The sequence below is a fragment of the Myotis nattereri genome (assembly GCF_964212035.1).
Source record: "Myotis nattereri genome assembly, chromosome: 1".
NCBI lineage: Eukaryota > Metazoa > Chordata > Mammalia > Chiroptera > Vespertilionidae > Myotis > Myotis nattereri.
This window is the reverse complement of record NC_138075.1, coordinates 217,648,207-217,661,843: the sequence shown is the minus strand read 5'-3', so window position 1 is coordinate 217,661,843 and position 13,637 is coordinate 217,648,207. Positions and strand designations below refer to the sequence as shown.

At 37.8% G+C, this 13,637-nt stretch overlaps 1 protein-coding gene across 2 annotated transcripts in view; it reads right to left on the bottom strand.

Moving 5' to 3' along the window:
- Positions 1-13,637, bottom strand: part of PPARGC1A (PPARG coactivator 1 alpha) — a 655,554-nt gene that overhangs the window by 37,788 nt on the left and 604,129 nt on the right. For both annotated transcript variants that reach the window (XM_081083143.1, XM_081083142.1), the window contains one exon: positions 1,772-1,966. In XM_081083143.1, the coding sequence (XP_080939269.1) occupies positions 1,772-1,966 (195 nt within the window). The remainder of the gene's footprint in view (positions 1-1,771; positions 1,967-13,637) is intronic.

Sequence of the window (13,637 nt, the reverse complement as noted above, 5' to 3'; positions counted from 1 at the left end):
CCCCACAAACATGTATTTTTAAAAACTAAGAAGAAGTTTGGCATTACACTCCCACCTCTAAAACTATTTCCTTTTCCTACATTTGAGACTTAGTGTTGTCTACCTCAATATTTCATTTATATTAAATAAGGGAAAAGGATCTTCCTAACAGGATTTCCAAACCACTATTGGGTGGGAAAAGCTGCCTTGCTAAATGAAGATTTGGGGCTTGGGGAGAGAGTACATGGACATTTTCCCATCAACAACCCAAATGAATCAAGTGGCAATAAATTAAAGATTCTGTGATGTTCTGAGTCATGTTGCACAATAAAGTATAATATTTTACTGATACAAAGAACACTTGGAGTAAAAGAATGGCTATCTTTGTTGAAGACTTATAAATACCCCTAGACAGATTTGCTCAGTCCATAGAGCATCCGCTGCAGACTGAAGGGTCTCAGGTTCCATTCCAGTCCAGGGCACATGCCCAGGTTGCGGGCTGGATCACCAGTAGGGGGCATGCACGAGGCAGCCAATCAATGATTCTCTCTCATCATTGATGTTTCTATCTCTCTCTCCCTCTCCATTCCTCTCTGAAATCATATATATATATATATATATATATATATATATATATATATATATATATATGATTCTAGGTCAATAGCATCTCCTAGTTGAGCCAAAACGTGTGGATGAATGCAAAGAAATCAGAGTCCTAGACAGCAAAGCCAACAATACTGACAAAAGGAGAAAATTAGGAAAAAATAACAATCATGAGAGATTTTCTTCTAGACCAGAAATCTCAAGAGGCAAAATAATACATGTAGGGTTTCCATATGTTTACATGGAGTGATTTTAACATTTAAAAATGTAGAAATGGGCAAGAAACAAACTCTAAATGGCAGGTAGGAGCACATTACTAAAGTTTGAAGGATGGCATTCCGTAATTTACATAGTGTGTTCTAGCATCAGATTTATGGCAAATGACAAATGGCTACCACAGATGAGAAGGTAAAACTGTGTCTTAGAACTAATAAAATTCTGGTCAAGCACTGCATTGAAAGGAAAATTCACTCTTCATTGCCAACAAATTCACTCTTCATTGCCTACCATAAATTTTGGTAGCTTGGGTTGCAAGTGTGCTATTATTTTTCAATCTTCATAAGAATTATGGATCTAAAGCCTTAAAATATTACATACTCCTTGATATACCTCATATTTCTAGAATTGTATGCATAAGAATAAAACTACAAATATGTCAATTATTAAATAATTTATAATAGTAAAAAGTAGAAAAAAAAAGACTAAATATTCAACCTCAGGGGTTAATTAGTAAATTAAAGACATCTTTGAATAATAAAATACTATTCCACCATTAAAATAATGCATACATTTAAAAATCACAAACATGCCAATGCTATATCTTAATGAAAGAAATTTCAATTATTTTGCATATTAGGAGTTATTAGAAATTACAGGTGAATATGTAGTCTGTTCTCTTTGGTTGTCCACATTTTCTAAATTTCTACCATGAACATAAGTAATACTAAGTAATAAAAAAACTGACACAAAAAAATAGTTTAAAAATGCAGTTAAGCTCACATGAAGACTGTATTGTCAATATGTTTAAACACAGAATAACAGAATTTGCAACCCCAAACATGTTTGGGGATTGTTTTGGCATCAGTCTAAATTAAAAATCCAGACCTTATTGTTACTACATCATACCCATGCAGCGGGTAGCCAGAGGCAACTCCAATTCCTGTTAAACAGTAGGAAGGGTTCTTACTAGAGACGGCTCTTCTGCCTCCTGAGGCGGAGGGGTGCCGTCAGGCATGGAGGAAGGACTAGCCTCATTCTCAGTGGTCACATCTCCATCTGTCAGTGCATCAAATGAGGGCAATCCGTCTTCATCCACAGGGAGACTGTCCAGTGTCTCTGTGAGAACTGCTAGCAAGTTCGCCTCATTCTCTTCATCTATCTTCTGCAAAAACAGAAGACGACGTGAGTGAGTTGACATTGGGAGATGGGTAACACCATTAATCAGCAGAGATTGGACATGTTTAGCCAAATGAGTAAGAAAATACAAGGAATTTTGAATGTTCATGCCAGAGCACTAAGATCATGTCTTTCTTAAACTCCAAATTCACTTTTGGTCTGAAACACACAATTAATTAATACCTCTTCTGTACCAATTTCTGATTGTTGACCTGTCCAATTTAGCAATTTATTGTCAGTGCTTAGTACGGCTGTATATAATTCTGTCTTGTTCACAGTTATTTTCCACATGTTTATGTCTTATTTCCCTAACTAAAAGATGTGATTTAGAGAGTCTGAGGCAACTTGAGAGAATTTTGACCATCATCTATTTCATCCTACACAGCACACCTGCCAAAATGTATGGAACACTCTGCTTGAACATCACCAGAAGCTAAAACTATACCAAGAGAAACTACACTTTTATTATTTCAATTATAATCTCATCACTGAATACTCCCAAGTCATTTTTTCCCCTAACACCTTTCCCAACTTTAGTCATAAATTTGTAACTGCCTACTGGACATTTCTACCTGACAATAGCTCCCTCATCTCCAAACTCAAACTTACTACTATTTCTCTTGACTTCTCCTGTTTGGGAAACAATTTTTCAGACCTAAACTTTGGAACTACTTTGACTACTCTTTAGCTGCCCAGTCGCTAAGAACAATCTTACTTTGAAACATCTCTTAAATGCATTCATTTCTATGACCAAGAGTATGATTCTAGAGTAACCTTACTTCTAGTGGGGGGTCCTCCAACCATACTCTAACTCATTTTTTCACACTCATTCCCACAAACATATTCTTGAAAAGTTGTTGTTCACTTATTCATTCCACAAATATTTTTGACCACTTACTACACGTCAAAACCATGTTAAGTGTTGAAGGTACAAAGAGAAACAGCATGAAACTGCACCCCTCCAATACCTCTAGTGGAAGGGAAGGACCCGTAAACAGTTTATTATAAAAGATAATATTTATCTCAGTGCTTTCAAGCTTTCCCAAACTGAAACTTATGCACTTTGTTTACAGAAAAATGTGCTATAGTAATTATATTATACTAGAGGCCTGGTGCACAAAATTTGTGCACTGGTGGGGTCCCTAGGCCTGGCCGGCAATCAGGGCCAATTGGGGCCAGGCCGATCAGGGCCAGGCTAGAGAGGAAGTGCTGGTCGCCAGTCCAGGAGCCGACATTGCCACCGTTGGCACCCTGCCATCGCGTGGTTCCCCTCCTCACCCACCCCACACCCTCCTCCTTCCCACACCACTGCATTCCCACTGTGGTGGGTGGGCAGTGGGCCCATTGGGTCCTGCCAGCCAGGGAGAGGGATGGGGCACAGGATGTTGGCAGCCAGCCCCAAGGAGGGAGCTGGCCCTTAGACCCCCGGGAAAGGGTCTGTGTCCAGCACCACCCACCTCTGGTTCCCTGTCCAGGGGTGGGTCCCAATCAGGTGAACAGGGCCTATCAGATGGGGGGAAGGACCACAGGAGGTTGGCCGGCTGAGGGGGAGGGACCACAGGAGGTTGGCCAGGAGGCCACAATCGGACAATGTGAGCCTGCCAGCCTGGGGGAGGTTGGCTGGCTGGGGGAGGTTGACTGTGGGAATGCACTGACCACCAGGAGGCAGCTCCTGTGTTGAGCATCCACCCCTGGTGGTCAGTGCACATCATAATGACTGGTCATTCCAGTCGTTCCTGTCATTTTGGTTGCTTAGGCTTATATATATATAGATAGTTGGGCACATAGTATAGGTAGTCACTGATTATTTGCTGAATAGTTCACTGGTCTGCATTAATTGCATAGAATATATGTTGTGTATATCACTTTATTTTCCTTCTTTTATCACTTCACATAGTTTATCCAATTTGACCTGTTTCATAGGTCCTTTTTAAAGGTTCTGTACTCTATGACATTAAAAATAGCTAAATTATCTCATATAGGTCCTATTACAAAATGCACCTAAGCTGCTGACATCTAATGAAACCAGCAGGGCCCACACTTCCTTTCTCTCTAGCAGTGAATTCCAGTTAATTGACCTGACAAAATTACAAGAATCACAAGACAGCTAATCAGAAAATCAAATTGTATCACTGGAGAAATTAGGCAGGTCTTTATCATGTACACATTCTATTTTCACATAAAAATTGTTTTCCCTCATTACTGATCAGCTTCCATCCAGGCTTATTTCTCTTTTGGATTCAAGAGGCCACACAGAGCTATTTGCTACTCAGTGGACATTACTGTGCATGTTTTCCATTTGCATAATGCCCCTCTCTAATGCCTAATGCTGCTGGACTGGACGACATTGTGTGTGGAGTGACAACTATATGAGTTTTAAGACTAATGCACCAGGAAAATGTTAACTTCAAAATGGCACTACTTCCAGCAACTGGCCAATTCCTTAATATCCAAATTGCTCAATTCAATAATAAAACTTACTGAACACTCCTCTTTTCCCCTCAGTTCTTCGGGACAATGTAATTGTAATAATAAAGATACTGAAGTATATTCCCTTATTTTCTAGTCAGGATCATAATTTGGTATCTAAAAATTCCAATCTTCTTCTTTTTATTTTAATTTAGATTTCTTCACATACCAAAAAACCCCACATACCAAAAAACCAAACCAGTTTATTAAACTGTTCTTAATAAAAATTATAATAAGATGAAATATATATTATATAAAATATCCCAAATCATGAAATTTATATTCATATAAATATCTCCATATTACCTGATAAAGATAATTTTGAAAATGTTTCAAGCACAAACACACATACACTTTCAATAAATTAGATATTTTCCAGGTGTCCCAATTTTATAAATGTTCATTTCAAATTTAAAAATAGCTCAAGAAAAAATAGTTAATAATAAAATAATATTCACTAATAAATGAGTAATTTTGTTTATACCAATATAAATTTTGTGTTTGGCTTTCCTGCAATATGACAAGCCTCCAATCACATAATATAATAGTGCCTTAGTTTTATCCCTGGTGTAAACAAACTACAATAATTCCAATAAAGTCAAAATGACAAAGATCACTTAAATTAACTAGTTTTCCCCAAAATTCATTAAGCCTGGATAAATGTATACCAAATACAATTCCAGAAATATTGGAAGTTGATAATGTTATAATTATTTTAAAAGATCTGATTAAATGACCAACTATTTTAATTCTCCTCTCTACTGGAGTGATATGGGATGGAAGATTTGAATTGTGTATGAGTGTGTGTGTGTGTGTGTGTGTGTGTGTGTGTGTGTGTGTGTGTTGGGGTATGTAGGTAGAGCAGTCTGGTGTTCAACTATTATAGACCAGTAGGGCTTTAATCAGTAAGTGTCCATTAGAAGTAATTTTAACCTTTTAATTATCATCCCTAATGTGGATGACTTAGAGAGGTTCCAAGACCAATTATTTTAGGAAGGTCATTCTTTAATTAAGAAGAAAAGAATGTTATTATTTCAAATTCTCTGCTTTCTTTAACCATAAAAGACTGGGGGGGGAAGTCTGATATTATCAATGAAACTTTTCTGTTGAAGCTCAACAGATATTCCTACATGTAAACTTGAGTGGACATTGCACCGAACCATGGCAATTTCAATTAGTTTACCATGAGTTTCAACAACCAAACACCCCCACAAAGGCAATGAATGTGACAAAAAGAACTCTGTTAAATAATTAATGTCACTTTTCATTATTGCTTTGGTCCCAATTGACAGAGCATACAGGTCAAAGTTGCTGCAGAGGAAGCTCACTGGGCTAGTAACACATGTGACAGGTGACAGGTCCTGGAAACACATTAGTCAGTAAAACAACATTGCAAGATAACCATTCAAAGGTTCAACTCTGATACTGCAAATGACTGTTCTAACAAAAACATACTTATTAGCTTCAAATAAGTTTTTATAAAGGAAAAAAAAAAGCAGCATGGTGAGGAGAGAGCAGATCACCAATGGGGTAGTGGAGTAGAGGAACACAAATTGAGCTCAGCCTTGCAACTGAGTGCTGATGGGTGGAGCAAGGTACAAACCAGCCAAGAGGCACCTCCTCCATTGAGCTCTGGGGCAATCAAGCAGCATTTTCCATGGTGGGGTTCAACCTTGGGCTCTCCTTACACAATGCTAGTCTGCTGCTGTTCTTCCCAACCTAAATAAAGGTCCATGTGACTGTAACACTTCATTCTCTAAGGGCTCTCCAAGAATAAAGAAAGCACATCAACAATAACTCATTCAAGGTATAAAGAATTTCCAGTGACAGATGATACGCATACATGAATATGAACAACCCAAATTTAGAAGGTGCAACAATTCCAAAGCAATGTCATATCCTTAATAAATGAGAGTTCAGAACAGTCAACAAAATCAGAAAGTTCATGACTGCTCTTTGGGACTGCTGGGTCCCTGTGTGACCTGTACAAAGCGTGCTGTAATTCAAAAGGCACAGTGGAAGCAAAGGAAATTCTGCCTCTTTGGGTGTCCAGAGTCACCTCAGAATTGAAATATTGGATCCAGTGTATAATCACTGGGCCCTCTTCCTTTGTGAGCAATTGGCAAAAGGATCTTCCAACTGGTTACATATTCTGGGACAGACAGTGCATTCCACTCATCCAACTACATACAGAGAGGGAATAAATCCACTAAATTAAAGAGGAGATCAGGGGTTTTGAAGTGCTAACCGACACCTGAGGGAGAAACCCAGAGTGAAACCAGCATGTGGTATCCCCAAGATTTCTAAATGCAGGGTGTTATGGTGGGACCATGCCCTGCTCAAGACAGTCATTTCTTCCACCTCTTGTAGAACTGCAATTACACTCTGTGTCCCTAGATTCTCACACTCGCTTGATCTCTGTTTGATAAAAATAGTTTAATAGCCATTTAATCACAGCTTCATTATCTTAGCTCTCTTAATGCGATTAGGCCAGGAGAATTCTTGCTTCCTCATTATTCAAATCATCAATAAGATGGAAACAGTGGGATCTTCTTATCACTCATTAATCAGTTTCAGTATCTTAGGTACTGTTTGCTCAGAGATCAATCTGTGTGAGAGGTCCCTTAACCTCTCTGAGCCTCTATTTTTTTTTTTCTATATAAAGTTTCAGGACATTATCTGCCTATTCCTATAATAGAATTTTTCTGCACTCATAATTAATAGGGAGATATAAAGAGTGGACAACGGCCTGAGAATTTCTGAAGAAGGTGCTCAGTAAACATTTCAGTGCACATGCCCATCATCTCGATTACCCAGATTTGAATTTCATTCTTTGAGCAAGATCTACCACTGACTTTTTTAGCACTGGGCCTGCTTCCTCCTAAATACCCAGCATGCTTTGGGTTTTCTCCTTGCCCCATTCCTGCTAATTTGGAAGCAGCTAATGAAGACAAAATTAACTCCTACTTTAAGAGAGGCCTAATTAGGAAGGGAAATCTGCTATAGGAACATCTGGTAATGTATTCTGAAGCCAGATATAAATTACATTTTTGGATTATCCACTATTTTGGATTATTTGTTCTACTAGACCCCACCAGAAGTTGAAATAAATAAGCAAGAAAGCAACTTTTATCATAGATTTAGGAGTTCAAATAAGGACTACACTTGATCGTAAGAGTCCCTTTCCTGAATGTCCGTACGTAAAGTTCTGTACCCCAGTTTCATGCACAAAAAGCCAAAAAAACTTGTACATGTATAAATTTTGGTTTTGATATACAAAGTGTGATTCAAGATTTGCAAGTAGCTGAATTTGCAATAAAGAAATTTTTTCCTGAAATAAAATGTAAAAAATAACAATTTAGATTAGACCACTGAAATAGAATTTGAGGGTTTTAGCTTTCTTTAAAAACCATTTTAAACAGTACAGATACCATGTTGCTGATTGTTTATTGTGCATGTCCACTCAGTGGCCCGAGCCTGTACTGAAAAGGTTGTTTAATATTTTGAATGCCCACTTTCAAACAACACCGTTTCTCTCTTCTCCTTTTTCTTCTCTTTATCTCCTTAAATGCTCTGTAATCCACTGTGCTTTCTCTTGCTTCTCTTATACCCAGGAAAGAGCACCAACAGTGTATCTGCCCACCTTCTTACACCCCAACAGCAAATGGGCAGAATCACCACATGATACTTTTTTTTTTTTGGGGGGGGGGGATGTTTTATTTTTATTTATTTATTTATTTTTTATTGCTTAAAGTATTACAAAGGGTATTACATATGTGACCTTTTTTTTCCCCCCGCCCTTGACAATCCCCTGGTCTCCCCTATCCCCCAGTGTCTTATGTCCATTGGTTATGTTTATATGCATGCATACAAGTACTTTGGTTGATCTCTTACCCCCCTCCCTCCTGCCCCCCAACCCTCCTCGGCCTTCCTGCTGCAGTTTGACAATCTGTTTGAGGCAGCTCTGCCTCTGTATCTATTATTGTTCAAAAATTTATAATGGTCTCTATTATCTATGAATGAGTGAGATCATGTGGTATTTTTCCTTCATTGACTGGCTTATTTCACTTAGCATAATGCTCTCCAAGCACCTTCTTACACCCCAACAGCAAATGGGCAGAATCACCACATGATACTTCTTATACATTACTAACTTATACCGCATGCAGTAGGAAGAGTCCCTAAAATGAACCATGAGCTTTTTGCTTAGTATATGGAATAAAGGGTTTTCAAAAGGGGGTGGGCACTTGAAGGTAGGATAAAAAGGATGTAAGAAATCTCAAGCATATATGTACAACAGAAAAATAATTGAGACAATAAAGACCACCATGTATTATGTTATACGTGTCTTACAAAAGCACTTTTGTATCTATTTATTTCTTACAAATGCCCCAAGAGTTAGCTTATTCCCCTATAATTATTCACAGGAGAGGTAAGATAAGCACTTTGTGTGACAAGTATTTGCCCTGGGGGATAGCAAAGTTGCCGGAATTTAAGGTTTTACTGATTTAGTGGCTAGTAGAAAGAAGGCAGAATTTAATTTCACTATCTGGGTAACTCCCCATGGACATATAGTCTACTTAAAATATCATATATGTAAATGTGTCTATACATAACATCCCATACCCCCCCGACACACATAAATTTGCATATCAAGTGCACATATTTAGAATCTACGCAAATACATTTCAATCTTTTAAGTGTAGTCCCACATATTCAATTGTAGTTGACTATATAAGTGTATAATAAGCACATGGATTCTTCCTTCCAGTTATCTACTCTAAGGAAACCAATGATGATACACTGAAGAAAATTTCCGAAAAAATAAAATAAAATAAGAATCAAGTGGAAATAAATATAAACAAAAGTGAATTCTCTCCTCAGATATATTTAGACCTATTGAAGTCCATATAATTCCTGTTAATATCAATGCTCCCATTGAAGTAGGTAAACATGTACATTCACCTCTGTCCTTCAGCTCCATTCTAACTTATTAGCATATATTTCACACTCATGAGTTAATAAGCATGTACTGAACATGTGAGGTTCAATACTCTGAAGAGATTACATGAGCTAAAAGTATAAAAACAGAGGTTCAAAAGAAAGATCTAAGAAAATCAGAGTTGGTCACTCAAAATGAGCTACTTAGGAGGTGTGGGGGAAAGGAGAGGGTTTCATTCCATTTCTCAAAACACATCCTCAAATTTAAACTAAGATAAAAAAAAAGGAACTGTGTAAGAAAAACACCACCAGACTGGAAGTCAGGAGAATTGCTTCTAGGTTCATTTGCACTAACAGTGGTTCTCAACCTTCCTAATGCCGCGACCCTTTAATACAGTTCCTCATGTTGTGGTGACCCCCAACCATAAAATTATTTTCGTTGCTACTTCATAACTGTAATTTTGCTACTGTTATGAATTGTAATGTCAATATCTGATATGCAGGATGTATTTTCAGGGGTCGAGACCCACAGGTTGAGAACCGCTGCACTATTATCTAGCTGTATGGCCTCAAATGAAAGAACTCAACTCTGGCTGCACTGGGCAAATCAGAAAGATAATTCTATAGGTTCCCAACTAGCTTCCCTGATTTCATCCTTGCCATTTGCCACCCCATCCCAACACAGTCCATTCTCAACACAGAAGACTCAGTGATCCTGATAAAACCTAAGTCATATATTGGCCTTCCTGTGACCAAACCCTCCATGGTTTCCCATATCTCTTAAGAGTAAAACCGAAAGTCTTAAGAGTGATCGACTAGACTAGGATCACCATATAATGATCATCCAAGCCAAGAACACTTTTCTGAGTGAGGGGGTGTACTATAGATAATCCGCCACTCAGGGGTTAATCCAGACAATCGTGGGCTAACTGAGATGTATGGCTGGTTATCCTATACTAGGATCCACATCATATCATCTTGTCAACACCCCCATTTATCTGTCTGAATCCTCTCCAATCACTCTGACCTCTTCATAAGTCCACAAAAATGTCAGGCATTCTCCTTACAAAAATGTCAGTCATTCCCTTGCCCCAAGGTCTTTGCACCTGCTGTTTCCCCTTGCTAGAAGGATCTTCTGCCAAATGGCCACATGGCTTCCCCCTTTATCCCCTCATTTACTCAAATGTCATGTTCTCAGTGAAACTTTCCCAACTATTCCAGGCACATTCTATCTATCTTCCTGGCTTATTTTCCCTTTGACACTTATTTCTGTTACGCAATATAGATTTGTTTGTGATCTACCTAAAGTAGAAGTTCTGTTTTGCCTAACTGACAAACTGTTAAAACACTTGGAATATAGTATATGTTTAATAAAAATAAAGAAGGATAATAACTAAAAAGTCTAACCAGACCTAAGTAGCTAATGTGACTTTTCGTTTTCCTATTCCAAATCATTGATGTTTGGTCTGTACATCCTACTTCTCTCCACCTCCAGTAGGTGTATCTTATTAATGTTTATCTTAGGCTATGACTTAAAATTAGCTTGCATTCATTTCTCACACACCAGCTGATAGGTCAGGCAAGTAGCCAATATATTCTTAGTGGGAAAGACGTCAACATGAACAGCAACAACTACAGAGGAGCTAATTCTGAAATTAGTCCCAAGGCACTGAATCTGTAAGAGTCAATGAAATGTCCATCTTTTATAAAGGAAGGGGTTGGGATGCATCTTGTCAATGCAGAGAATTACACCAATTCTAGTGTTTTGGAGGACACTAGAATGCATCATCAAGCAATTAATTTGCAAATATCTCAAAAGAGCCAAGATGATTTAGGAGGAAAAAATCATGCTACATTAACTTACTATCTCTGTCCATACATTAGGCTCCCTAATCAAGAGAAAACAATCGATGTGATTTATCTGGACTAGAGTGAGCTTCTTCATTCAATACTATATAATACACTCATGGTCTTAGCCAGAGGTTTTTTTTTCAAACTGTGTTCCATAGAACCTGGATATTCATCTAGTTACTATAAGGATTAATTATAAATATTGTAATACTAGAGGCCCGGTGCATGAAATTCGTGCATGGGGGGGGTCCTCTCAGCCTGGCCTGCACCTTCTCACAATCCTGGACCCCTCGGGGGACGTCCGACTGCCAGTTTAGGCCCAATCCCTGTGGCCCTAACCACCTCTGCAACAGCTTTGTCCAGAAGGACATTCGGAGTGACGTCTGGAAGGTTGTTCAGCTTCCTGGTCTAATTAGCATATTATACTTTCATTATTATAGATATTTTCTTTATAAAATTGAACTCATACACATTATAATGAGTTTGTTTTTGGAAAGCAATGTGCACATTCAAATGTGTTACCTTTTCAATGCATTAGAAACCACTACTACATTAACCTACTAAGATGAATCATTTTGTGTTGGTCTCAGGAATAAAAATATCTTGAGAAGTAAGGGTAAGCAGGTTAAAACCTGAAGCCATTTACAAATACTCATTTCTATGAAGTAGACTTTTCTCAATCTTCTTTGATCAAAACAAAGTACAAAATTATCAGTTGCTACCACTTATCATCTTCAACCACAAAGTCACTTTTTTTCTGTTCATTTAAATAGTGTCATAACTATTAAAGCAGATAAATGTTATTTTAATTTAAAAAAAATAGTCAATAGCATCTGACCTTTACTAAGTGCTTCTATGTGCTGCTGAGTTAATTTCTTTCCATGTACTATCTCATTTAAACCACCCATTAACCCTACTATTAGCACCAAACTCATGGGGCTAATGGGAGGCAGGCAGAGTTGGATATCAAACTAGAGCTATCTGATAAAATCCTGTTCTCACTCCCTGTATATATTGGAATTTAATGAAAATTATTAGAACAAAAATGGGCATAAATACAGGATAGTCTAATCTATATTCATATCAGTTAATTATCAACAGATAAAAACTAAGAAGGAATATTCAATCCCATCCCATAAAGCAGAATTAGTCTTCCACGTAGAACAAGGAGGTTGCTTTTATTTATTTATTTACTTATTCTTAAATTTATCTTTATTGTTGAAAGTATTACAGATGTTCCCCCCTTTTTTCCCCTATTGACCCTCTCCTCTCCACTCCCACCCCCTACACCAGGCTTTCATGGCACTGTTGTCTGTGTCCATGGGTTATGCACATATGCATATACATTTGTTGATTAATCTCTTCCCGTACACACTCTTCCCTTCCCTCTGAGATTCGTTAGTCTGCTTCATGTTTCCATGTCTCTGGGTCTGTTTTGTTCATCAGTTTACTTGGTTCATTAGATTCCACTTATGAGTGAGATCATATGATACTTGTCTTTCTCTGACTAGCATAGAAGGAGGAGATTGCTTTTAGATTGCTTCTCACTGTGTATTACTGACCCAATGTTACCATGTAGTCTACCTTTACTCCTACTGGTAGTGCTTTGCTCTCCTACTGGAATGTTCTTCCCTTTCTCCTTGATTTGTTTACATTATTCCTCTATGCCAAAGCCTACTTTAAGTGTTCCCTCTTTAATGGGATGCTTTTCAACAAATCCAGCTCACACTTGTATCTTCAAGCTCTTAAAGCCTTCATAAGAATAACCTGGATCCCTGGACAGAAGTACAAATTTCTGGGCCCCATTGCAGAACACAAAATCCAAATCTCCAGACCAGAGTTCCTCAACTTCAGCAATATTGACATTTTGGGCTAGATAATTCCTTGCTGTGGGGGTCTTCCCGGTGCATTTTAAGATGTTTTACAGCATCCCTGGCTTCTACCTATTAAATGCTAGTAGTACCTCCAAATTATGACAACAAATATGTCTCCACATATATTGCCAAATAATTGCCAGAAGGCAAAACTGCCCCCAGTGGAGAACTGATTGCTCGAGGAATAGTCTAGCATTCTGAAGTTTTGATGAGCAGTCAAGTGATTCTGATAATCATGTAAGTTGGTTAAGTTGCTGTTTTGTGGCTGTTGAACAGTGTATATATCAAGTTGGAATTTACAATTTCAAGTATGCTAGATTTATCCCCTCTAACACATGCAATTCTAAAATCTCTTAATAGTTATTAATAACATATTTTTATCTATTTGATGTGAATTCTTATTCCCTATATTTTACATTAATGTGCTTAGATGTTTCACAGTCAATGCTTCCTTGTTGATTACAGCTTATTGTTTGTTAACTTCATACCTTTCTTTTTGATTAGTCATATGCATTTCATTCT